This window comes from Heptranchias perlo, chromosome 10, assembly GCF_035084215.1.
Source record: "Heptranchias perlo isolate sHepPer1 chromosome 10, sHepPer1.hap1, whole genome shotgun sequence".
Classification (NCBI taxonomy): domain Eukaryota; kingdom Metazoa; phylum Chordata; class Chondrichthyes; order Hexanchiformes; family Hexanchidae; genus Heptranchias; species Heptranchias perlo.
Window position 1 is genome coordinate 75,508,844 of NC_090334.1, and position 26,628 is coordinate 75,535,471.

Below are 26,628 nucleotides of genomic sequence, written 5' to 3' on the forward strand. Positions count from 1 at the left end.
GGTAGAGGGCACAAGTAATTAAATGACAAAAGGGATGATGGTGCGAGGCAAGGAAGGTGGTAATGGGACAGGTTAAGAAACAAAAGATTGATCAGGAGTAGCTGTAAATGGCAGCAGCCAGAACCATTACAAAATGGGAGCAGTGGTTATGATCTGAAGTTATTGAAATCAATGTTAACTTCAGATCATAACCACTGCTTCCATTTTTTCGGTCAGCTAGTGCTTACCGAAAGTGCCTTGAGGTTCCCATTAAATGCTATTCAAACCCATAATCAGTAGATATCACATGACAGCATATTAATCCTCAGATTCAGCATGCCAGATAACAGACAGGTTTACTGCAGTGGCAGTTTTTTTTTCTAAAGATTGCTGATACCTCTTTTATATTATACCACTGCCTCTCGAGGCAGCCCAGTCAGGGCTGTGATACACAAGACAGCACACATGCCTCTGAGGGACAGACCATTAACTCACAAGCTAATTTCCTTCCCTGGCTCCAGTGGCAAAGTGCTGGGCACTGGGCTGCCATTTTTACCTCTCACCCACCAGTACAGACTAGTAATGGGGTTTTCATATTGGGGGCTTGTACGCACCTGTACGGTGGACATCGGAAAAGGTCCATCGATGGAACTATAAGAAAGAAAAAGAAAGAACTTGCATTTATCTAGCGTCTTTCACGACCCCAGGACGTCCCAAAGCACTTTACAGCCAATGAAGTACCTTTGAAGTGCAGTCACTGTTTTAGTGACGTTGGTTGAGGGATAAATATTGGCCAGGACACCATGGAGAATTCCCATGCTGTTCTTCAAATAGTGCCATGGGATCTTTTACGTCCACTTGAGAGGGCAGATGGGGCCTCGGTTTAATGTCTCATCCGAAAGACGGCACCTCCAACAATGCAGCACTCCCTCAGCACTGGCACTGGGAGAGTCAGTCAAGATTATGTGCTCACGTCTCTGGAGAGGGACTTGAGCCCATATATTACACCACTGCCTCTAGAGGCTGTCCAGTCAGCGCTGTAACATAAACAAGGCAGCACACATGTCTCTGGAACACAGAACATCAACTCACAAGATAGCAGCAACTCTGTATACCCAAAATTTGAACGCACGTTACTAGAATAAAGTTGAGAGATCGGCCGTGCACATGCGGTTGTTTCAGTGGTGAAGCAAGCACTCCAAACACACCCTGTGGTGCAAACGGGACAAATTCCGAACACCAGTAGCCCTGCTTTATTGCAGTATAAATGGGGGCACGAGACGCAGTGTTGTCTGAACTTTAATTTTACTGAACGTAATGAACTGATGCATGATATAATAGTTCTGAAAAATTGTGAACAAGGAGCTGCTTTCAACATGAACTGAAATTGAGACTCAGAGTTCCTCTCTTCTATTTGTATATGAGATGCAGGTTAATTGAGGCTAACAGGGGAGCTTGAACCTAGCAAAAAACTGTTACGATATCAATCGTGCTCCAGAACAGGATAAATTATGTAATGATTGAAAGGTTGTCAGATTGTGTGTCAAGCAATTCTGTGAAGAGAAGGTAATGATAGGAAACATGATAATTATGTTTCGTTATTTTTGCACTCGACCCTCTGGTGTTCCTCACGTGCAGCTTTTGGTTTGGAAGCAAAGGTAACAGTAAATTTGTCACTGTTGATGCTTAAAAAGATATTGATGCCATGGTAACCTGCCTTGCTAAAGGTGATTGCACACACAATGGAGGGCACAGTGTGGCTTCTGATCGTGGCTTGACAGTGCAATTTGCATATCCTTAAATTAAAGAAACAGAAAGTGTGAGTGCTTCCTCGATGGTTTGGCAGGTTTATGCGATAAGTGCCTGAGCAGTACAGACCTGGAAAGTCCCAGAATCAATTTCTGGGTTATGTTGAGTTAGCTAATCTCGGACAGGGCGGTGACCAAGGGTGGCTACATGTAGCCTAACAGCCCTTGGGTTAGTGCAGGGAAAAATTAGCCAGGTTCCCAGTCGTGATCACTGGACATTGGGGTATGTGTGTGTGCGCACGCCCTCGAAAATTAGGTGAGGACAGGGTCTTGCCATAGTTGAACAGCCTGCCAACACTCGCTATCAATTGGAATGGCTTGTAGAGAAGGCATCAGGTGACAATAAGACCGTATTCTTAATTGACTTGGGTACACCAGTGTAGTGGTTATGTCACTGGATTAATGATCCAGAGAACATGGGCTCGATTTTAGGGTCGGGTTTCCTGCGGGTTTCCAGCGGGGGGGCCCCGAAAATCCCGATATGCGGTCACGTGACCGGATCGCGCCGCGATCCCGACCACTTCCGGGTTCCCCGATGACGTGCGGGGCTGCGTGCGTGGCCCCCGCTGGTGGGAATCCCGCAGGCAATTAAAGCCAGCGGGGTTCCACTTGAGAGTACTTACCTTGCTTGTTGAGGTCAGTTAATGAGCTGAATCAGCTGTCAAAAGAGGAAGTGTGGGATTTCACCTGCATCGCAGAGTGTTTCCCACACTGGGGGAAACAGTCTCTCTCCAACCAGGCGTGTTGCAGCCAGCAGCCTGTGGCAGGTGCCAAGGTGCACCCCACGGGGGAGAGCCCTCACCCACGCAGGAGGCCACCGCGTCACATAGGGCAACCCCTGCCCCCCACCACCCCCCGCCAAGCCAGAGGACAGACCGACACGAAACTGCAGCCCCAGTCCGAGGAACCACCCACCTACCCTGCACAACTCCTCAGACCAACACCTGCCAGATGGGTGGTGCGTGGTCACCCTCGGAGGACGAACAGCATGACCAGCCCCAGCAGCCTCGCAGTCCACGCCGTCCGCCGCAGAGACGTGGAGCCCCCCAACACGGTGTTGTTGCACGCCCACCTGCACAGCAGGAGGGAGGGCTACCGCAGAGAGAGACGCATCGCAGAGGGCACTACCCTCGCCACAGGGTCCACAGACCGAGGCGCAGCTCCCCGGACCTCTCCGAGCAGCAGTGCACACGGAGGCGCAGATTCGCTCGACATGTAGTTGTGGAGATCTGCAGGCTCTTTCATGCCGAGCGGCTCCTGGCTGGCCCCAGCACCAACTGCTTACCTGTCGCTGTCAAAGTCACCACTGCCCTCCACAACTTCTCCTCCGCATCCTTCCAGGGTGCAGCCGGCTACACCTCGGATGTCTCTCAGTCGTCTGCGCGGAAGAGCCCTGCAAATACACCTGCATCTACTCTGCAGTAACATGATGGGTGGCATCAGTGGTGGGTCCTCATAGTGATACCCAGGAGTGGGCATTATTGGACACAACAGACAGGATTCGCGGAGACATGGCAGTGGTGGTGCCAATATAATGTGTGCTGTTTGTTGCTCTGAAATTCAATATAGGTAACACCCATGGCAAACCCTCCGACACCCTTGTGCACCCCCTTCATGCTCACGAAACATTTGCCTTACGCTGCCTACTGCACATATGTGATGCATGCCCTGTGGCTGCAGCACAGGTGGTGGCAGGTTGAGTGAGGCTGGCCGTGAGGGAGATGCACGAGAGGGTGAGTATGGGATAGAGCCATGAGATTGTATGAGGATTGGGTCGCGTGTTAGTGGCAGGATGAGTACTGGCGAGGTGAGTAGGTGAAGGTAAGATGAGGATGGGGTTTGAGTGGGTATGAGGGGTGATGTGACAGAGTAGTGTTGGCGGTGCCGAAGGAGATGTGGGGTTGGGGCAGTGTTGTGGCAGATGGAGTGTAGGGGAAAGACTTCGTGTTCTCACTGTGGCTGACCTACTGAGGTCATTGGAGCGCCTCCTGCACTGTATGCAGGTGGGCGATATGTTGGTTGCGCAGGTGACCCCCTCTGCCACCTCGAGCCAGGCCTTCTTGGTGGCAGAGGCTGGCCGCTTCCTCCCGCCCGCCGGGTGCAAGATCTCTGTCTTCGCCCTCCTCCTCACCCCATCTGATGATACCTTGGGTGAGGCATCATTAAACTGGGAGCAGCCTTCCCCCTGGGCTGCTCCATGCTGTAATTTGTTCCATTGGTTGCAGCATCTGTCAGTGGAGGACTGCCCCTTTAAATAGAGCGCCTCCAGCTGACAGATCGTACTGCGCATGCGCAGCCCGCCCGACGCGCAGACCAGCAGCGCGGACCCCGGAGGAGCAGGTAATTGATTCCTATTAGTGTGTTGCCTGCTACGATTGCGCGGGCAACCCACTAATTTCACCGAGCGTGTTGACCACGCTCCCGAAACCCAACCCGCCGGAAACCCGCAGGCCTGGTAAAATCGAGCCCCATGAGTTTAAATCCCACCATGGCAGTTTGAGAATTTGAATTCAGTTTTTTTTAAATCAATAGAAGTGACCATGAAGCTGACGGATTGTTGTAAACAAAAACCCAACTGGTTCATTAATGTCCTTAAAGGAAAGAAACCTGCTGTCCTTACCTGGTCTGGCCTATATGTGACTCCAGTCCCTCGCCAATGTGGTTGACTCTTAACTGCCATCTGAAGCCACTAAGTTGCTACCACACACAGAGGTGGGCAATAAATGCTCAGCCTTGCCAGCGACGCCCAAGTCCCGAGAAACAGGACCGTACTCTAGCAGACAATCGATGCTTTTAGGAAAGGAGGGAAATAAATTGCAAAAATCAGATTGCAAATATTTACACGGTAGCAGGTGCACTGTCTGCCACTGTGGAAACTTCCTCCAGTGACCAGTGCGTTGACAGTTTGAGCTTCGTTTATCAGAGCTGCATTCAGCTGAATCTGGCACCCGCCCGCTCTGAACCAGTTAACAGTGGCATTTGAAAAATCGAATGATGCACCTTAAAGGGACACCCACTTTTGTGAGAGAGTTTTTGGCAAACTTCTTTACAAACGCACTGTGGCTGACTTCCCTCCCTCCCATGTGATGTTATCATGTTGAATGTGATGCACAACTTTCCTGGGGCCTCTCTTGCACCCCTCCCCCCCCCCCCCCACAAAGTGTTTTTGACAAACACTTTTTTACAAGGACAGTGCCAGTTAAATAAGTATTGATAGGTATTGAATGGAGTTGGCAGGATAACAAAGCCCATGTTAAAAAAAAAAGAACCTGTGGTGGGGCGGGGGTGGGGGGGTGGAGAGAAAGCATTGGGATGAGCGTGATTATTGAGCAATCCTTCATGCAAATCCAGGGCATTATGTCACTGGTGTCCTCCAGATTTCTTGGGCAAGTTACAGTCTGCTTAAATGACTTGTGAGGTGGCAGCAGCAGTGCACCATGCATTACACGAGATGCACTTTCAGTATCATTTCCGTTTGGTTTTGGTTTTGAGCTTGTAGCTGAATGCAGTGCTTCACTCTCTCGATCCTTTTTCATCCACCCTTCAATCTATTGATGGTCGTCTGCTTTCACGTGTACATTATTTTCACACAGGTTATTTGTTTTTATCAAAATCACAATTCCATGCAGAAAAGTGATATTTGTATTCTTCATGTTCGTAGCCTGCATTCCCTCAAAGGTTCCAGATACAATCACTGCCGATCTGATAGTTAGTTGCATCGCAAGTTCCTGCGTAAATCAATTAAGAATGCTGGCGGTATTTTTTAGTGAAATTTTAGTCATTTTCCAAACCTTTTGATCACAATACTCGTTTTTTTTATATTGGCAGGCAAAGCGGGGGTCCAATGCTGGATCAGAGGATATAGTAGACACCTAATGTTCTGGGCCTGTGCCCACTGTACTGCGAATTATTCAGCCTTGGAACATGCCACAAGTTAGAATCATTGAATCATAGAAAGGTTACAGCATGGAAGGAGGCCATTCGGCCCATCGAGTCCGCGCCGGCTCTATGCAAGAGCAATCCAGCTAGTCCCACTCTATTCCCGTAGCCCTGCAAATTTTTTCCTTTCAAGTACTTATCCAGTTCCCTTTTGAAGGCCACGATTAAATCTGTCTCCAGCACCCCCTCGGGCAGTGCATTCCAGATCCTAACCACTCGCTGTGTAAAAAAGTTTTTCCTCATGTCACCTTTAGTTCTTTTGTCAATCACCTTAAATCTATGTCCTTTGGTTCTTATCCAAGTTCATTTCCAATGTGAAAAAGCTCCCCAACAAGAATTCAGAGAGCGTGACCCACCATACCCCAAACAGTCTGACTCTAATAATTGGATTTGGAAAAGAGTCCGTTTTATTTCCTGTCGATTTTATTTTGAGGAACTGTATGCCATAAATGAGGCCTAGTGCGGGTATTTTAATGAAAGAAATTAATGGATTTTCCAGCACCAGTCTCTGTCTCATGAGGAACTTTATAAAGCAACTTGGTATGGAACCTAGCTGCTTTGGAATCCAAATTCTAAATGCCTGTTCTGCCAATGTTGGGAAGAAATCACATCGACAAAATAATTTTATCGCTACATCTTGTTCAGTTGTCCAATGATTTTTAATTAAGAAAAGGGACCCAATGTGACATTGATCCATATAGACCAGGAAAATCTATGCTTGGGGTTATCAGCCCTGGTTGGATGGCTTCCTGGGGATCTCATCACATGACCTCCCACCTCCAAGCACCCTGCCTGGTCAAACAGCCTTTTTTCCCAATCTCCAATATTTTAATAACTAATGAAATGAAAGTGTTCAAAGAAAATGAAAAAAAAAAGCTCACAATTTTCTTTAATGTCCCTATGATTTTTTCTCCCCTGAGTTGCTTGCAGCATTGTCCAGGAGATTAATCTTTAGTTCTTGGAGAATCCTGGAAGTGTTGGCAACACTCTGTGTGATTAGTTAGCTGATCTCAGCCAAAGGAACAGTTGGAGTGTTTAGCTGGCCTCATCCAAACAATTAGCCTCAGCTTCCCTGGGTGAAGGAGCTCAAAAATCAGCTCGAGCTCCTTCTAACTGCAACGCAGAGACAACCACTCCACGCTCTCCACCCCCCCACCACCACCCCTTCATGTGTGGCTGTTGGGTAAGGGGCGAGGACAGGATTGAACTGAGCTGTGATGAGCCCCTTGCCCTTGGTTGAACAACCTGCCAACGGTCACTGGCCAGGCTTACGTGTAAAGACTGGGAGCTTGGAAGAGGTTTATAGAGTGCGCAGTGAGTGTGGAACCGCATCCCAGCAAGAGCCTTAAGACAGACACAGATGAGGAAAGCCATTTTTACTTACTTAAGCTCATTCATTCAACAGTTAAATAAGTCCAGAGTTTTTCCTTTCACTGGTTAATGGCTTCAGGAGAGATGGGGACGACCAGGGTCTGATAATCAAATCACTGTACCTGTTACCATTATGGCATACAGCTCCCTTAAAATGAGTTGTGAAAACTCTACCTAAAACCAGCTTAATGCTGTTGTGAAATCTGGTTTCAACCCTTTGTGTCCATTTGGTAAACCAATCTCAACATATCAGAAAACTTCACTATAAAACCTGTTCTCCTTTTGATATATATATAATATATAATACATAATGAACACAAATTTTCCAATACAGGAATTAAAAACAAAGACCTTGGAGGGAATGTTGTTCACAACCTAACCTTGTTAGGCTTGTAGCCGTGTGTGTGCGTGTGTTTTGAGATATTCAGTGCAGGTGTGGAATCAAACTCCTTGCATGAAAGGGAGAAATGCTCTTTGTTGTTTCCAGCCACTGTTGATCGTCTGTCTTTTCGTTCTTCTCCTTCAAGGTCCCAGCACAACCTGCCAAGAGGACTCCTGCACCAACTATGGAATCTGCATCCAGCAGTGGGATGGGTACACGTGCGACTGCTCCCTGACCTCGTACAGCGGCAGTCAGTGCAACGACCGTGAGTAATTGGTTCCATTTACTTCCATGCGTTCCTGGCTGACGTCGGCGTGCCTTTGTGTAATTCTTTCCGATGCGAAGGGTCTTTGCTGCGTGTAATAACTGGCGGTGTGAAAAAAAAATAACCCAGGTCTTGGTAATATTCATAGCTGAAGAAAGAAAATGAGGTGTTTATTGAGCATCATTTTCTCTGGTTGTTCACTGGTTAAAATTTTGTGTAACATTCCTTTGTGTGCTAACATAGTGTCGTTAACCTGCTTAAAATAAACTGGTTAAGACTGCGTAAAATTGTGCGCTAAGCAGTTTTACACAAACATTTTAAGCAGTGTGCTGCCAAAAGAAATGAAACCCTTTTAGTTCTCTGCTTGGTGTGCAAATCTGATGGATTTTGTAGTTACATCTACGCCACCAATCTATTAGACACTTATGAGGAAACTGGGAAGGGGCTGGCTACATCCCTACTTGTGCTTGTCTTGGGAAGGGGCTTTGAAATATCCACCTGTCTTTCTATCTATGTCTAAAGGAAACGTTTCCAACTGAGTCTTAGCAAAGGATTCAGGCCAACGGGATAAACCAATCTTTGGATTAATTAGCATCTGAAAGAGGACAGAAAGCTTCCATGTTTCAGTCTGAAGTTCTGAGGAAGGGGCACACCTGAAACATGAACCCACCTTTCTCTTTCGGGGTGCTGATGGACTTGGAATTACTTAGAAATTACAACATGCAAACAGCCCCTTTGGTGCAAACAGTCTGTACCGGTGTTTATCCGCCATACGAGCAATGGTCCTAATCCCATGTGCCCTTTCTGGTCCAGTAACCCTTCATGCTCCTTTCCTTGAACCATCTGTCTAACCAATTAAAAAGTTGAAATGGTCTCTACTTCAATCACTAACTCTGTGCATTCCCCACCCTCACAGACCCTCTGTGTAAAACAAAAAGTTTCTCCCGCTCCCTGTCCTAAATCTCTTACATTTAAACTCGATATCTATGTCCACTTGTTCTAGACCCCACAATCACTGGCAACAGTTTCTGTTTCTATCCATTCTGTCCCATCCCTTCATAATTTTAAACACTTCTATCAAAGTATTCATCTGATCCATATATCTGATCAGGATATTTTAATGGAATGTTGACGATTATTCCTTGTTGCCCTGTGTCAGTGGCTTTTGAGGGAGTTACTGGGAATGGGAACAAAAAGATGTGCCCTGCCCACTCTCCCACTTGTCCAGTACAATACACATTGGTTTCCAAGAGTATTAATGTGAAAGTGCTGCCATTTAAAACCTGTCACCTGCTCAAGCATTCATTGCTTATGCAACCCATTGCTGATAACTTTGAAAAAAATACATACGACAGACATCATAGCGTAGATGGTCAACATCATTACTCAAAAGCAGACCTGTCCCTTTATCTATTTTCTGCCAGATATTTATCACATTTGTGAAGAAGAAAAAATAAACTAGGTGGAGGGAGTAAAAACAAATCTTAAAAAAACAAAGTGTTGCAGCAATGGAAAACTGCTCTTTGTTTGAAAATTCATTTAATGATGGGGCAATCGGTCATTAGTTGCTTTGGTTGCTATTTGCAGCCTTTTCTGGTTTGACTGTTGAGCAGAAATGGCTAGATTTGGATCCAAATTTGAGCTCTAAGTCCATTCACACCCTGAATGTTTCCTCCTCGTGGCTACACCAGACAACCCACGCACTTTTCTAACGTCCAGCCCGATTGCACATCCTGCAATATGAGTTACAACATTTGGTTTCCAAAACTTTCATGGAGAGATTGCAAAGGTTGGTAAAACAGGTGGATATTCACAATGCCCCGTTAATTTCTGCTACATTATTTTATATTGCTTATCTGTTTTTAATAAAACATGTTGGAAAAAATTGCTGCACACTATGGTCCAAACACACAAGGATTTTACTTGTATCCTTGCCTTTGAAGAGGAAAGAGGAAGCATCAAACCTTTAGCAGGTAGGTCCTGTTCAGGTGTGTTCATTGGAAGAGGTTTAAAGAGTATTAAGGTCAGACTGAGATGAACTCAATGCTTCTCAGCTGCTTAAAAGAAATGTTGAAGCAAGCAACACTGTGACGGAGTTTAAATAGGGGGCCTGGTTCACGTTTGCATTGGAGATAGCTCCAAGGTTTTCATCAGCTCCGATATGTCCACCCTGTTTCGAATTTTGTGGTGATTTTGTTTTATTCTCTCCTGTGTTTTAAACAAATCGCACTCTCCGGTTTGACTATCACAGTATGATGACAAAAAGCAGATGTTGTTGGAATGTATCAGTTTGTTGCGAGCTGCTTTTAGACAAGAGACTATTACTGCAGCCCTCTCATTTTCACTGCGTAAGAGTATGGGTTAGTAATCTGAGCGGGTTCGGGTTGTTGACAGTTGCCTTTTCATGGGGTCGGAATTGCTCTCTGCTCTGTGTTAATGTATTTGTTATAAATTCTTCTGTCCACTCTTTTAACAAAGGGCTTCATTACAATTGCAAATAAATTTGATACAATTGTGTTTGTTTCTTATACTGCAGAGCGCGATTTCAGCCCCGAAGGTTTATAATGCCTGACCCATGTGAGAATTGCCTCATGTCTCTCATATGTGTGATAATAGTACTGAGATTTTCAATCTGGGCAACACTTGAATGGAGATATCGGTATTGATGAAATGTTGCCCTGTTTGTTGGATGTTCATTGGTAAATAGACAATATGAAAGATTGGGATCCATTAGCTTGGATAAAGGGTTTCTCGGTGATGCCAAATGGTCGGATGTGTTCTCCGAGATTTCTGCGATGGCTGTCACCCAGACCAATGGGGAAAGGGGATGGGGTGGTGTTCGGATGCTAAATGGAGCTTGAGGCACTTTTTGTCAGAGAATGATGGAAGGAAAATCAAAGAGAGACAGAAAAAAAATCACCGACATTTGCACTTTGCCTCTGGTGAACGATAACCAGTTCTGCAATGAGAGAGGTTTCATGTCCACCTTATTAATCAGGAAAAACAGTCATTGAACAAGACTTGGATGGGGAAGGTGAAAGTTTTTTTTTAAAAAGGGCAAAGGAAAAAACCCACAGCAACAGTACAGAATATTGAACCTATTCTAATTCCCATACGTTTTTCTAAATAATGTTAAGGGCGAGAAATGTTTTCAAAATTATAGTTGAATGGAAGTATTGGTGTTGATGAGAAGTGGCCCTGTTCGCTGGACAGTCTTTAATGAATAGAAAATATGAAAGATTTCTATTTACTGAGGTAATGGGTATCTTTCGTGATGTGTTTGCTGAGACTCCTGCAATCAATGTCAGCCAGGCCAATGGGGAAAGGGGGATGGGATAGTGTTCAGTTGCCTCTGTTTCTTGGGGGGCTTCCCTGGACCACCCAGCTGGGAGAGAGTGGGCAGTGACGTGCTGTCCTGCCTCCGATGGTGGTGCTCCAACAGCCCATAATTCTCCCCCTGACTTTCATCCATTCTCTCGGGGAAGGCGCCTGGACTCATTTTACTGCCTCTCTGTGGCAGCACATGGGAGAACAGGAACCTTGGATGGGAGGGACAGTTGAACCAAACCCCCACCTATGCCAATAATAATTTTATTCTAACAATCACATAACTTCACAGGTCTCTGTTATTTCTGTCAGTCTTACTGAAATCAGCAATGCTGCAACTTTCCTGATTAAACAAGTAAAAGTACTGTTGTTTTTTTGTATTTTCCTTGCATGAAATCAGTTCCCTGAAGTTTATACCCAGAAACTAACAAGGTGGGAAAAGAGCAGTGTCGAAAATTTTAATTTTTTTTTTATCTGCTTACGTATTGCATTGTCTGATATATCTTGACAAATATGCTACGTGCATTGGAGTGTTGTATTCAGCATCACAATTGTTACAGACTATTCTAGTGCTCGTGAATATCAGGCCTGTTCATTTACTTATTTTGTGCCAGATATTTATCACATTTGTGTGGGAAAGCATCAGTGAAAGAATGAAAATCGTATTTCCAGTACGGTCACAGCTAATTTCCTGGGACAGCAAAAATGCTCTTTAAAATTCTGTATTTTCCTTCCAATTGCAAATATTGCAAGAAAAGCTACAAGTGTATTTTTCCGACTTCCCACTGTGAATTAGTGCCTAGTTATGTTGTAACTCTACACCCGTGGATACTCACTATGTGTCTCTCCACCGCCCCCCCCCCCCCCCCCACCCCAGAGATAAAGTGGAAGTAAAGTCTGGGAGCATAAATTTGCAAGATATGGGGGTCCTCAGACCCAGAATGGTCCCCGAAAGATGGGGTCCCAGAGGCTCTTCAAGATCCTCCGATTTCTGACTGCATGGATTTGAGCAGAGCGCACATTGTCTCAAGAATTGTGCGTTCCATATTTTGCTTTATTTGTTGACTTACCAGCAGGTCAATTGCATTGCTGCTGCCTAATAACAAAAAAAACCTTTATCTGCAGTGTTTTCCTCCTTGTACCTGAGAGAGTCATTCGGAAGTTAAGATGGGGGTTCCTGAGAGTTTCTGTTCAAAGTACTCACCCAATGACTGGTAAACAAAAAAGGAATTCATTCCTCACCGCTATCTTTAAAAATAGATTTCCAACAGCATACCCACTTGGTTGTATGTTTTCCCGTGGTCATGGCTCTGGTCTGAAGTTGGGCAGAGGGTCCCTGGTTAAAATAAACGGAGCTGCCCTGAGTTGCCGGTGGCTCCCCCCCATTTCTGATGACTCGAGAGCAGCCTGGAATGAATGAAGGAAACTCAACGTGGCGGGTCTCCATTGGAGTGGGAAATGTATTTTTAAATATAGGGTAGAGTTTCCGCTTTGGGCGCAACCGGGAAATTGTGCCCAAAATGCGCTGGTTAGGTTACAGTTCAAGTTTCCGCTAAAATGCATTTGCATAACCACAAACGTAAAATCTTCCATGAATCAGTGCAATCGGGCAGCGTAATAGAGTGTAATCATTTCTTTTCTTTCCCCCTTGCATTAGAAAATATTCCTTGATGTGTTTAAGAGTGGTGACCTGGTGCAGTTGTATTAATACAGCTGAAAATGGGTTTATCAGAAAAAATAAGCATTTTAAATGGGGGTGTCCAGTCCTCCACCTGTGAGTAACCTGATTTGAAATCACTGAAAATGACTTAAAAAAGATTATACTGAACCATTTATTAGTTTCATTGGTGTGCACTAGTTAGTTTCTTAGTAAATTAAATACTTTTAAAACACGCCTGCTAGTGCCTGTGCGCCTAAGGGAATGAGCACAATTTGAAGAGCCTTTCCAAACCAGCGGAATCTCGCAATATCGACCTGGGGACGTGGCCAGTTTTGTGGGTGGATTGAATTTTAAACCGGCGTAAAGGATGGTGGGAAAACCCTAAAGTAAGTGGTTTTGGGACGGTAACTCACTTGTTTTTTTAAAATTCCCCGATCTTTTGCGCTGCTTCGACCATTTCCACCCGGGCCTCGGTGATATTACTGGTGTAAAACGAGTGGAAACTCCACCCCACTGTGCCGAGTGTGCACATTGTGCCGGGGAGCTGAGGAGAGATCGGACTGAGAGCTCAGACTAAGTCCTGCGATTGACTGGGTTATCCTCCGTCCTCTGACTTGCAGGAATCCTGACTTATTGAATTAAATCTTTGATTGAAGAATAAACTGAACATGTATGTGCATTTACAAAGGCCACTGGTGGTATCTTTCCTTGCAAATAGCATGCTGGTGACTCATGAGATTGAATGAATGAAAGCAGCCAGTTAAAATTGCAGCATTAGTTAGGGAGTAAGGAATACGGACTTGACTCATTCTCCACCGATGAACCTTCAGGTATCTGTAGATGTGGCGTCAATGGGGAACATTTTTGGCTTCACCACACGGGCGGTAATCTGGTGGAACGCTTGTTGTTGAACCCTTTCCATCTTCGCCTCGGGTTGTACAACAGACGGGCAAATTGCTCCACCGCTCAAGTGAAGACAAAAAAATCTACTCCAATATATCCTCCATAGGACGTACACAAAAACGCGCTACAATTCTTCAGCTGCTTGGCATTTCATCGTCATTACAGGTCAATGCCTGCATAATTCACTTAGCCAAGAACTTACCAATTCCAGGCTGTTTGGCACAGAATGTGGCTATTTATTCATAGAAACTGCCCTAGCATTAACTTTGGTTGTGTTTTTTCTCTTATGCATGTATGAAGTATTATTTTGGAAAGCTGAGAGAACAGGGGAACGGGGAGAACAGCATCCATCCATTCATAACACAGTCGCAGTCTTTCTTACCTGTCACACTAACTTTGCTTTCCGGGACAGCTCATGAATAAGTATGTGAGACTGCGTAAAACAATTAACCTCCTGGCTGACCCTGCTAGAATTACACTGGCACTCGTATTCTTTTAAAGAAAGCAGTTGAAAAATATCACTTTTCAAGGTTGCTTTAGGCTTTTCAGTCCAGAAAGAGAGGATTTCAAACAGTTATATAAGATATTAAACGGCACAAAAAAAAAAGGAACATTGCTTCAAATTAAACTCTGATAGAACTTTGGGGCACAGATTCAAATTGGTGGAAGGCAAATTCAGGATTGATGTCGGAAAGTTCTTCACAAAAAGCTCGATGAACATGTGGAAAGGTCTCCCAGGGGTTGATGGCAAAAGCCATGGAATCATGTTGTGTGCCACATAACAGACTTATTCAGAAAATGGAAACATCTGGGATTAAAGGGATGGTGGTAACTTCGATACGTAATTGGCTAAGCAGGCAGAGAGTATTGGCGAACGGATGTTTTTCTGACTGGAGAGAAGTATGGAGCAGGGTCCCCCAGGGGTCGCTATTAGGACCGTTGCTTCTCTTGTTATATGTAAATGACCTGGACTTGGGTATAGGGAGTACAATTTTGAAGTTTGCAGATGATGCAAAACTTGGCAACATAGTAAATAGTGAGCAGGATAGTAGCAGATTTCAGGAGGACGTGGACTGGTGAACTGGACAGACACATGGCAGATGTAATTTAATTTAGGTAAGTGTGAGGCGATGCACTTTGGGAGGAATAACGTGGAGAGGCGGTTAAGAAGGCGTACGGGATACCTGGCTTTGTAAATAGGGGCGTTGAATACAAAAACAAGAAAGTCATACTAAACCTTTACAAATCACTGGTTAGGGCTCCGCTGGAGTATTGTGTACAATTCTGAGTACCACACTTTAGGAAGGATATCAAGGCCTTGGAGAGGATACAGAGGAGGTTTACCAGGATGATCCCAGGGATGAGGGACTTTGTTTATGTGGAGAGATTGGAGAAGCTGGGATTGTTCTCCTTAGAGCAGAGAAGGTTAAGGGGAATCCTAATAGAGGTATTCAAAATTATGAGGGGTTTTGATAGAGCAAGTAGGGAGAAATTCTTCCCTCTGGCAAATGGGTCGGTAACCACAGGTCATAGATTTAAAATAATTGGCTAAAGAACTGGAGGAGTAATGAGGAGAATTTTTTCCATATAGAGGGTTGTTATGATCTGGAATGCATGGCCTGAAAGGGTGATGGAATCAGATTCAATAATAACTTTCAAAAGAGAATTGGATAAATACTTGAAGGGAAAAATTTACAGGGCTATGGGGAAAGAGCAGGAGTGTGGGACTAATTGGACAGCTCTTTCAAAGAGCCGGCACAGGCACGACAGGCCGAATGACCACCTTCTGTGCTGTAAGATTCTCTGATTCTCTGAATCATTTAAGAAACAGCTGATGATGGGAACAGTAGGCTTTTTTCTGGATGGATGAGCTAGGATAGACCAGATGGCATTCCTCACCCATTTGCACCTTAAATGGTGGTGTTCTGTATTACAAGGTAATCACGAGGTAATTGCAGATCAGGAAGACCATTGGGCCCATCTTAACATCTACCGAGAAAGATCCTGAAGTCCCCCTGTTGTGGCATCAAATTGATTATCCCTCATATGTTTCTTTCCTTTTCCGTTTGTCTTATCTGCATAAAATATTACTTAGAAAAATTGGTATCCTCTGAACTTAATTTATTAGAATCAAACTGCTATTTATTTCTCAAATGTTGCCTTCTTGGGCGTGTTGTGAGAGGAAAGGTGGATATCAGACCAAAGGCACTACTTAGTGCAGAGATGGGCAGTGTCTCACTGTGGAATAATTTGTGCAGAGCATTTTGGGTGGGGAAGGATGCATGGAAAGACCAAAATCTGTAAATGCATGCGTAAAGTCCTGGTGACTTTTATTTTGGATGGCTCTCAGTGATGCATTCTTCTGTAATTAGCTAGGTTGCACCAAGTCAGAATACTGTCCTATCAACATAGTCTCCCTCCAATTTTCTCCTCCAGCTTTACCTCCTTCTCTTCCATAGACACTGCCTCACACTGGAGATTTCTGTGGGATGGACAACTGATGCTCTGGAGTACCTAACGCACGTAGCCAATCTTCACGTGTGAACCGAGACATTGAGTGTCAACAGGCTATTTGGCCAATTCTGGCCTCTTGTGCATCCCTGATTTTCATCGCTCCACCATTGGCCGCCTTGCCTTCAATTGATGCTCCATTTATACCATTGCATAACTGACTGTGGAGTTGCACTCTCTTAACCAATCTGGAAAGCTATCAAAAGCATCCTTTAACAATGGCTGGATGGAGGATCCCAGGCTACAGCTGTTGATTAAAGTGCCTCCAAGAAGCCCAGCTTAGAACACAGTGGGGGTGATTTTAAACCCCAAGAATGGGTGGGTTGGGGGCGGGTGGGAGTTGAAAATAATCGTTTTTTTGGGTCGCAACCGCAAAATTTTCGGACTTTGTATTCCCAATGGGAACCTTGTACTTTTACCCGCCGACCTTAAACCCGGAAATAAAGCCGGGTTGCGGTGCGACCCAAAAAACAACAATTTTCAACTCCCACCTGCCCCTAACCCACCCGTTTTTGGGTTTAAAATCACCCTCAGTAACTTCTGTTATCAAATATATAATTATTGTTTTTCTTGACCTTAATTTTACCAGAGTTTTCTAAAGAGAAAAGATATCCCTGCAGGCTTTACTAGACTGGTACCGGGGATGAGAATTACATAGAATGTACAGCACAGAAACAGGCCATTCAGCCCAACAAGTCTACGCTGGTGTTTATGCTCCTCAGGAGTTTCCACCCTCCCTACTTCATCTAACCCTATCAGCAAATCCATCAATTCCTTTATCCCTCATGTGTTTATCTAGCTTCCCCTTAAATGCATCTATGCTAGTCGCCTCAACTATTCCTTGTGGCAGCAAGATCCACATTCTAACCACACTCTGGGTGAAGAAGTTTCTTCTGAATTTATTAGTGACTTTCTTATACTTATGGCCCCTAGTTCTGGTCTCCCCCACAAGTGGAAACATCTTCTCTACTTCTACCTTATTAAACCCTTTCATCATCTTAAAGACCTCTCTCAGGTCATCCCTCAGTCTTCTCTTTACTGGAGAAAAGAGCCCCAGCCTACTCAATTTTTCCTGATCGGTATAACCTCTCAGTTCTGGTATCATCCTAGTAAATCTTCTTTGCACCTTCCCCAGTGCCTCTATATCCTTTTTATAGTATGGAGACCAGAACTGTTCAAAATACTCCAAAGTGTGGTCTAACCAAGGTTCAGTTATGTGGAGAGACGAGAGAACTGGGATTGTTCTCCTGAGGGCAGAGGAGATTAAGGGGAGATTTAATAGAGGTGTTCAAAATTGTGAGGGGCTTTGATAGAGTAAATAAAGAGAAATTGTTTCCACTGGCAGAAGGGTCGGTAACCAGAGGACACAGATTTAAGATAATTTGCAAAAAGCCAGAGGGGAGATGAGGTTAATTTTTTTTAAGCAGCGAGTTGTTACGATCTGGAATGCACTGCCTGAAAGGGCGGTGGAAGCAGATTCAATAGTAACTTTCAAAAGGGATATTTTCTTGAAAAGGAAAAAGACTTGGATAGTAGGGAGGTTGTTCTAACATCTGCCTTGCACTCCTATACAGGATACAAGAAAATGCCTGTCATCTAATAGGCAATCTCTTGCACTTTTAGACTCTACTGCAAGCTATCTTATCTCTCTCTTTATCGATACTACTATGATCAGTGCTCCTCTGAATTTTCTTTCGGTATTCCTTTTCCAAGTGCACTATTCTACACAATCTCCCTCCTTCCGACATCTTCACCGTGTAGAAATCGAGTCTCACTGCACAACCTCCTACTCCAACTCATTCTTTCCTGATTTGCCTTGCCTTTGCTTTTGCTGTGATCAACATCAGTAGCATTGATTGTGTAGAATAGTGCACTTGGAAAAGGAACATCGAAAGAAAATTCAGAGGAGCACTGATCATAGTAGTATCGATAAAAAGAGAGACAGGGTAGTTTTCAGCCCTGCAGTATGGTCTTGGCAGTTCACCTTGGTTTAGCAAAATATCAAAAAAACACATTATGAAGAGGTGGGCAGCAAAGTGTTCCGGGGAATAGTGCAGGTACTACTGTCGTACCTATTACATCCTCGTGGGCCATTTTCCTTCCAGTGCCATTTCAATTCAAATGCTGCTTTTGGAGCAGATCATTTAACGATGACTCCCTTTGGGAATCAACCATTAAGCTCACCAAAATGGCTTCTTGGTGGCTGTAACTAACTAGGAGTTACTGTCTGCCTCGTATTCAATAGTTGAACGATCAGTCCTTCTATCTGCACGAGGTCAGGTATTAAACAGACCTTCTTGGTTAGATCTGCTGTGTCCTGTTCTGCAAACAAATGTCAGCAACTGATTACGAGCAGCTGGGATATTTTTCCTCTTTAGAAAACTCTGGCAAAACGAATGTCAAGAAAAAGCAGTAATTCTACGTTTAGTGACATGCATACCTTCTGAACAAAAAAAAAAGTAAATGAAAGATGATGTTTTCTGGTTAAATTCTTCTGGGAGCTATTGATCCGTTGCTGTAATTAAACTGCCTCTCCCTCAATGTGTCTGTGCAAAAACAAGCTGTGAAGTTTCAGTCAGTTATAGGTGGCCTGTCCGCGTATTATCCAAGCAAGGATTATGTGAAGTGGTTGGATTTTTCACCAATTGAGCAAGTGTTAATGTGACCTGAGTAGAATAAAAATAAATCGCATCTGGTTTGCTGAATACATACTACTTGCAATAAGGTGAAGAGGGAGCTTTGTTCTCAAGACTGTTTAGACCTTTTAGTGTAGCTCTGTACTAACCTTTTTTTAGTTCAAGTCTTGGAAGAGCAATCGTCATGCAATGTATTTCCCATTGTGATATATCAAACAACAACAACTTGCATTTATATAGCGCCTTTAATGTAGTAAAAACGCACTTCACAGGAGCAACATCGGACAAAATTTGACACTGAGTCACATAAGGAGATACGAGGACAGGTGAGGTAGGTTTTAAGGAGTGTCTTAAAGGAGGAGAGAGAGGGAGGGAGGTAATTCCAGAGTTTAGGGCCTCAGCATCTGAAAGCACTTCTTCACACAAAGGGTAGTGGAAATCTGGAAGTCTCTTTTCCCCCAAAAAGCTGTTGAGGCTGGGGGGTCAATTGAAAATTTCAGAACTGAGATTGATAGATTTTTGTTGGGCAAGGGTATTAAGGGTTACGGAACCCAGGTGGGTAGATAGAGTTAAGATACAGATCAGTCATGATCTATTTGAATGGCTCGAGGGGCTGAACGGCCTACGCCTGTTCCTATGTTCCTTCCTATTCCTAAAACTCCTGCTTTAAAAGGATTACTAGGTTTAGAATGTGTTCACATCTTCTTTGGAATAGCCTTTGAAAAGCAAATGAAAAGCAATTAATAAAAAACATAATGACATTAAGACTGTTGTTTGAAGTGATTAAAAAAAAATGTGCATATAAGTTGAACGGACCATTTCAAGTTCACTGAAGCAGGCACCACACCATCTAACTGCAAATTACTGCAAACAATATTAGCATTTTAACAAGAGCTCCGAATTCAATGATTTGTAGGACGTGTTATGATTCAGGTTATCTTTATTCATGCTCATTGCAAATGGCAGCTTCCATAGGCAGTCCTTGACCTCCTATCATCTGAAAAGAGGAATGGAGTGAATGTGATGCAGGATTAATAATAAATCATTTTTTTGGACTGGAATTACACATAGGTTATTCATCGCGAGTTCCTGTTCTATTGTTTAGGCAGGAAAGCATGATGCTGTCGGACTGTATAGTTCAGGCTAAACGACCAATGGCATTTATTGTAAGTAAAAAAAATTCACACCGAAGTAACATAAACCAGCAGATAATTTACTTACGTTAATACTTTAAACTATATTCTGAAACAAAAGTAAGAAGGGTTTGAGTTTTTCGAGTGCTCTTTAAAGTTCCATCTCATTGCTGTGTCTTGGAAATACAGTGAGCAGAAGAATGGGGAGAACCAGCAACAAGTGATGCCCCTCCATGGAACGATTTACACTTTTGGTCAAAGCGGACATTTTTACAATAGGCAGGTTTCTTTCGCGAAAATCCCAAATTCTTTCTCAGACCAGTGATAAAATTAATTACTTCTATCACCTGGGTGGATGAAACATTGACGGTAGCCCCGCCCCCCCAAAACCGGCTGTCTGCTGAGTTAACTAATTCCGGCCTGAAATAAACTCTTTGGAATTTCCATCTGCTGTGACAGCCCCTTCAATGGCTGTGGCAATCACAAGTTATTAGCTCCCATCAGCCCCCAGTTAGTATTGTTTATTTGCTTTACAGCTAGTCCCAAGAGCAAAGGAAATTTTCTTCCTTGTTTTCAAATCCCTCCATGGCCTCGCCCCTCCCTATCCCTGTAACCTCCTCCAGCCCCACAACCCTCTGAGATCTCTGCGCTCCTCCAATTCGGGTCTCTTGCGCATCCTCAACTTTAACCGCTCCCCCGTTGGCGGCCGCGCCTTCAGTTGCCTAGGCCCTAAGCTCTGGAATCCCCCGCCTCTCTACCCTCACTCTCCTCCTTTAAGACACTCCTTAAAGCCTACCTCTTTGACCAAGCTTTTGGTCACCTGTCCTAATATCTCCTTATGTGGCTCGGTGTCAAATTTTGCCTGATAATCGCTCCTGTGAAGCGTCTTGGGATGTTTTACTACGTCAGAGGCACTATATAAATGCAAGTTCTTTCTTTATCTTTCTATTTAAGGCAATAAGTCCCAGCATCCCAGTGCCCAGATTGGACATAGCGCATTTGGATGCTAATTTAAGCTTCAACCTGCTGTGGACACCTCTCCATTAGGAACTGGATTGACTCTTACCACCATGGGCTGAGTTTGAACCCCAGTCCCAGGGTTGAAAGGCCACTGTCTAACCCACTGCCCCTCCCAGTCCCCAGGAAGACTATTTATCTATTTCTTCATGAAATTCACTAAAACAAACAAGAAAAAAGAAATGATTGATCCCTTAAATAATGGTGTAATTTCTTTTGTCCTGTCAGGAGGACTATTGATATTTCCGGCACTTAAAATAGAATCAGAAAGTAAGATAAATGAAAGTTGTACTAGCCCATATCATTCTCATCAAAATGTGCAGGTTGAGTCCACTTTACAGAGTATTCTTTATAGTATTATTCACTGAAGGTCAGCTGTGGCTCAGTTGCCTCTGAGTTAGAAGGTTGAGGGTTCAAGTCCCACTCCAGAGACTTGAGCACAAAATCCAGGTTGACATTCCAACGCAGTACTGAGGGAGTGCTGCACTGTCGGAGGTGCCGTCTTTCGGATTAGACGTTAAACCGTGGCCGTCTGCCCTCTCAGGCGGACATAAAAGATCCCATGACACTATTTCGAAGAAGAGCAGGGGAGTTCTCCTCGGTGTCCTGGCCAACATTTATTCCTCAATCAACACCACTAAAACAGAATATCTGGTCTTTATCACATTGCTGTTTGTGGGAGCTTGCTGTATGCAAATTGGCTGCTGTGTTTCCTACATTACAACAGTGATGACACTTCAAAAAGTATTTGATTAGCTGTAAGGCACTTTGGGACGTTCTGAGGTCATTATAGGTGCTATATAAATGCAAGTTTTTCTTTCTTTTATGTGCTCAAACACAAGTACCACATCAAATCCCACTTATCATTATCTTCTCCCAAGTACTGAGATTTTGCACTAGATGTCCCAGAGGCAGTGAAAATGCTGATTTATGAGTGCTAACAGATAACTTGCACCACCCATGGTATAGCTTGCTGTGTACCTCGGTGCTGAATCTGTATCGAATCCCATCTATCCTAAAATTGTAAGATCAGACATATTTTTTAAAACTACCCTTGAAGCTATTTAGAGTCATATAACTTTTATCGAGCTTTGTAGATTAAATGGATTTCATTTCCTGAAGGAATGAATTTTATAACCAGATGTGTTAACAGATTTTTAAGTTCAACCCCCTAATAAATCTTTGTAAACCGAAGCCCACTGTGAACCCATTAACCCTAAACACCCTGTAAGCTCCAGCTGTGAACCCATTAACCCTAACCACCCTGTAAGCTCCAGCTGTGAACCCATTAACCCTAACCTCCCTGTAAACTCCCGCTGTGCATCCATTAACCCTAACCTCCCTGTAAACTCCAGCTGTGAACCCATTAACCCTAACCTCCCTGTAAACTCCAGCTGTGAACCCATTAACCTTAACCTCCCTGTAAACTCCAGCTGTGAATCCATTAACCCTAACCTCCCTGTAAACTCCAGCTGTGAACCCATTAACCCTAACCTCCCTGTAAACTCCAGCTGTGAATCCATTAACCCTAACCTCCCTGTAAACTCCAGCTGTGAACCCATTAACCCTAACCTCCCTGTAAACTCCAGATGTGAACCCATTAACCCATACCTCCCTGTAAACTCCTGCTGTGAACCCATTAACCCTAACCTCCCTGTAAACTCCAGCTGTGAACCCATTAACCCTAACCTCCCTGTAAACTCCTGCTGTGAACCCATTAACCCTAACCTCCCTGTAAACTCCAGCTGTGAACCCATTAACCCTAACCTCCCTGTAAACTCCAGCTGTGAACCCATTAACCCTAACCTCCCTGTAAACTCCCGCTGTGAACCCATTAACCCTAACCTCACTGCTGTACGAGCTCCCACTGTGACTGTATGGCTCCATCACTGAATCAAATCCTACTTTAAATAAATAGGGGCAGAGTCCGTGACAAAGTAAATTGCACATTGCCCGTGGGAAAGAATGGGGCTGCTGTTTATTTTTCATGCATACTTTCTTTCTTCTTTAATCCATTAAAATGTCAGCTTGGCTCAGCCTGCAGCGCTTGATCAGAAGGTTGTGGGCTGGAGCCTCAGGCCTGGACATGAGTGCATAATCTCTGCTGATGCTGCAGTGCAGCACTGAGGGAGTGCTGCCTTGTTGGACATGGCGTCCTTTAGGTGAGAAGTTGAAACTGAGGTCAAGCCTGCAGGTTTGGGTAGACAGTAAAGGTGTAAATGGGTAGACTGTGGGGTTGGCAATGTGTTAGGATGAGGTTAAATGCTTTCTCCATCTGATTGCATCTAATTAATAAACTACAGATACTCACTGATGTCAAAGTGAGTAATTATTTGGGAGAGTGGATGTGTAAACAAGTGATGAAAGAGTATTAAAGGGGATTGAACCTGCTTGTTCCATTCATTATTGTCTTGCAATGTTTCAACTAATGTTCAGACAATAAGACACCTCTCTCTGATCTACCGTAGCCATCTATTATAATATTTGCAAATGATTTTATAGATTAGTTTTAGCAATAAGTTTAGAGATTTGGTGGAAAGAATGCACGTTAGATAGTGGAGTCACACTGGCCGTAAGGTTGTGACTATCTTACTCGTACCATGCCTTTTTCTCCTGCATCCAAAGGCAGCAAGGTACATAAGCAGTTCTCTGGCACCTTGTTCTAGTGACTGTTTTTTGTGTGTGAGCCTAGAGACTGAATGTTGGCCAGGCTATTTGACCGAGCCTTAAAGCTGCTTTTATATCTGGATTCATCCCACGCCAGAGCCCTCTGGCTCCCGATGAGTGGGCCTCACGCAGTCAGCAGCAACCCCGGAGTAAACTTCTTTTCACTGGGTTTTCCTGGTGGCCTTGTGTTCGGAGCTGGGAGCATTGACCCTCCGCTAACCACAAAATAAAGCAACTGTCCTTAACTGATGTTCCCGTGTACTTTGCAGACCACGTTACCGGTTAAAGGTCAGGGGTGGGAGAACTCTGGCCGATTCTTTTTGCTCACAGTGCTCTGAGGTCAATTGTAACACCTCACATTCTGCCCTGCTGAAATCATCATTGAGTTACATCGAAACTCAGCACAGAAACAGGCCATTCGACCCAGCTGGTCCATGCCGGCATTTGTGCTCCACACGAGCCTCCTTCCTCCCTACTTCATCTAACCCTATCAGCATATCCTTCTATTCCTTTCTCCTCCATGTGCTTATCTAGTTTCTCCTTAAATGCATCTATGCTATTTGCTTCAACTACTCCTTGTGGTAGCAAGTTCCACCTTCCTACCACTCTCTGGGTAAAGAAGTTTCTCCTCAATTCCCTATTGGATTTATTAGTGACAGTCTATATTTATGACCTCTAGTTTTGGACTTCCCCATAAGTGGAAACATTTTCTCTACGTCTACCCTATCAAACCCTTTCATTATCTTAAAGACCTCTATCAGGGCACTCCACAGCCTTTTTTCCAGAGAAAAGAGCCCCCCTGTTCAGCTTTTTCTGTTTCTGTACCCTCACAGTTCTGGGATCATCCTTGTGAATCGGTTTTGCACCCTCCCCAATGCCTCTATATCCTTTCTATAATATGGAATCCAGAACTGTGCACAGTACTCTAAGTGTGGTATAACCTACGTTCTATATAAGTTTAACATAACTTTTCCGTTTTTCAATTCTGTCTCTCTAGAAATGAACCCCAGTGCTTGATTTGCCTTTTTTTTAATGGCCTTATTAACCTGCGTCGCTACTTTTAGTGATTTGTGTATCTGTACCCCCAGATCCCTCTGCTCCTCTACCCCATTTAGACCCTTATTATCCAAGCAGTATGTGGCCTCCTTATTTTTCCTACCAAAATGCACTTGGAAATATATCGCCGTTCCTTCATCGTCGCTGGGTCAAAATCCTGGAACTCCCTTCCTAACAGCACTGTGGGAGAACCGTCACCACACGGACTGCAGCGGTTCAAGAAGGCGGCTCACCACCACCTTCTCAAGGGCAATTAGGGATGGGCAATAAATGCCGGCCTCGCCAGCGACGCCCACATCCCATGAACGAACAAAAAAAAACCTCACACTTATCTATTTTGAAGTTCATTTGCAAATTACACGCCCATTCTGCAAGTTTATTAATGTCCTCTTGCATTTTGATGCATTCTTCCTTTATATTAACTCCACCCCCCAATTTGGTGTCGTACTCAAATTTAGAACTTGTACTTCTGATTCCTGAATTCAAATCGTTAAAGTCAATGGCGAGCAACAGTGGTCCCAGCACCGATCGCTGTGGGACACCACTTCCCACCTTTTGCTACCTTTAACCCCTCCTCTCTGTTTTCTGTTTTGTAGCCAGCTTGCTACCTGTCCTCTGACTCCACATGCTCTGACCTTAGTCTTGAGTCTACAATGCGGTACCTTATCGAAGGCCTTTTGAAAATCCAAATATATTACATCTACTACGTTACTCTTGTCTACTCTTTCTGTTAATATCAGTTAACATAAAGAAAGAAATTGCATTTATATCGTGCCTTTCATGACCTCCCAAAGCGCTTTACAGCCAGTGAAGTACTTTTTGTAGTGTAGTCACTGTTGTAATGCAGGATACGCGGCAGCCAATTTGCACACAGCAAGATCCCACAAACTGCAATGAGATAATGACCAGTTAACCATGTTTTAGTGATGTTGGTTGAGGAATAAATGTTGGCCAGGACACCAGGGGAAAGCTGCCCAGAGGGCAGACAGGGCCTTGGTTTAAAGTCTCATCTGAAAGACAGATATAGCACATAGCTCAGACCGGGGAACTTCCAGTTCCGCCTCTGCCCACTGGGTCTTCAAATAGCGCATCTTTATGTATTTTTTCAGTTTACCATTCTCATAATTTGACACATGGAGATTATTGTCTTTTACAAGGTGTGGATTTGTTCCACTGCTCCTCTGTTGAACAGCTCAACTGTGTAACAGGGCTCTGGGTTTTAGATATCAAAAGCAGCTAATGATGGCTAACACGTGCTCAGTATAACTGCTGCAGAATCAAATCTCGCAATTAGATTGATCTGAACATTGTGTCCTATTTCTCAGCAGGAGATCTAAGTCTCTGGGGATCTTCTTAATGTAATAGGCTCGGTGTCAAAGTGAAGCAGCAGATACAGTCTAAAGTGGCTCGCTCTCAGGAAGGTTTAAAGACTGTGGGGAATAGCTCTTTTACTCTGAACTGCTCGATTCCATAAAACATTATTCTGCAAATGTGATTGTATTTGAACGAAGCTGAGATAGAAACACCCTTATTTATAAGAAATTGCCAGGATACATTTAAACAGATCTAGTTGATGAAAATGTAAATCTTGTCTCAGCGGGTAAATGTTTCTCGAAGCTGATTCCCGTCCCTTTTATTCGACAAGGTTGCCTCCAACGGCAAGAATGCCACCTTGCCTTTGGCAAAGCTAAATCGCCCATGTTGGAAACATCAGGCCTGTCATACTTTCCCTGGCTGCAAGTGGGCTGACCTCTCCTTTACCTGTACAGTCCAACATTGTGCTACCAGCACCGCCTGGCTTTTACAGGTCTTCCCCTCATGCAAAAAGATGTCCTTATTAATCTTTTTTTTAACTTCTCCGCGCATGTGCTTGTGTCTCATAGGGGTCGATTTTAACTCCCGGGTGGGTGGAGGACGGAACGCCCGCCTGTTCCTGCCGGTGGGAAGCCCGAGCCATCTCGAGGACCGCTCGGG

General features: G+C 44.2%; 1 protein-coding gene across 2 annotated transcripts in view; it reads left to right on the top strand.

Annotated features, from left to right (window-relative positions):
* LOC137326704 (neurexin-3-like) overlaps positions 1–26,628 on the top strand; it is a 1,580,588-nt gene that overhangs the window by 700,130 nt on the left and 853,830 nt on the right. For both annotated transcript variants that reach the window (XM_067992033.1, XM_067992034.1), the window contains exon 12: positions 7,625–7,744. In XM_067992033.1, coding sequence (XP_067848134.1) covers positions 7,625–7,744 — 120 coding nt within the window. The remainder of the gene's footprint in view (positions 1–7,624; positions 7,745–26,628) is intronic.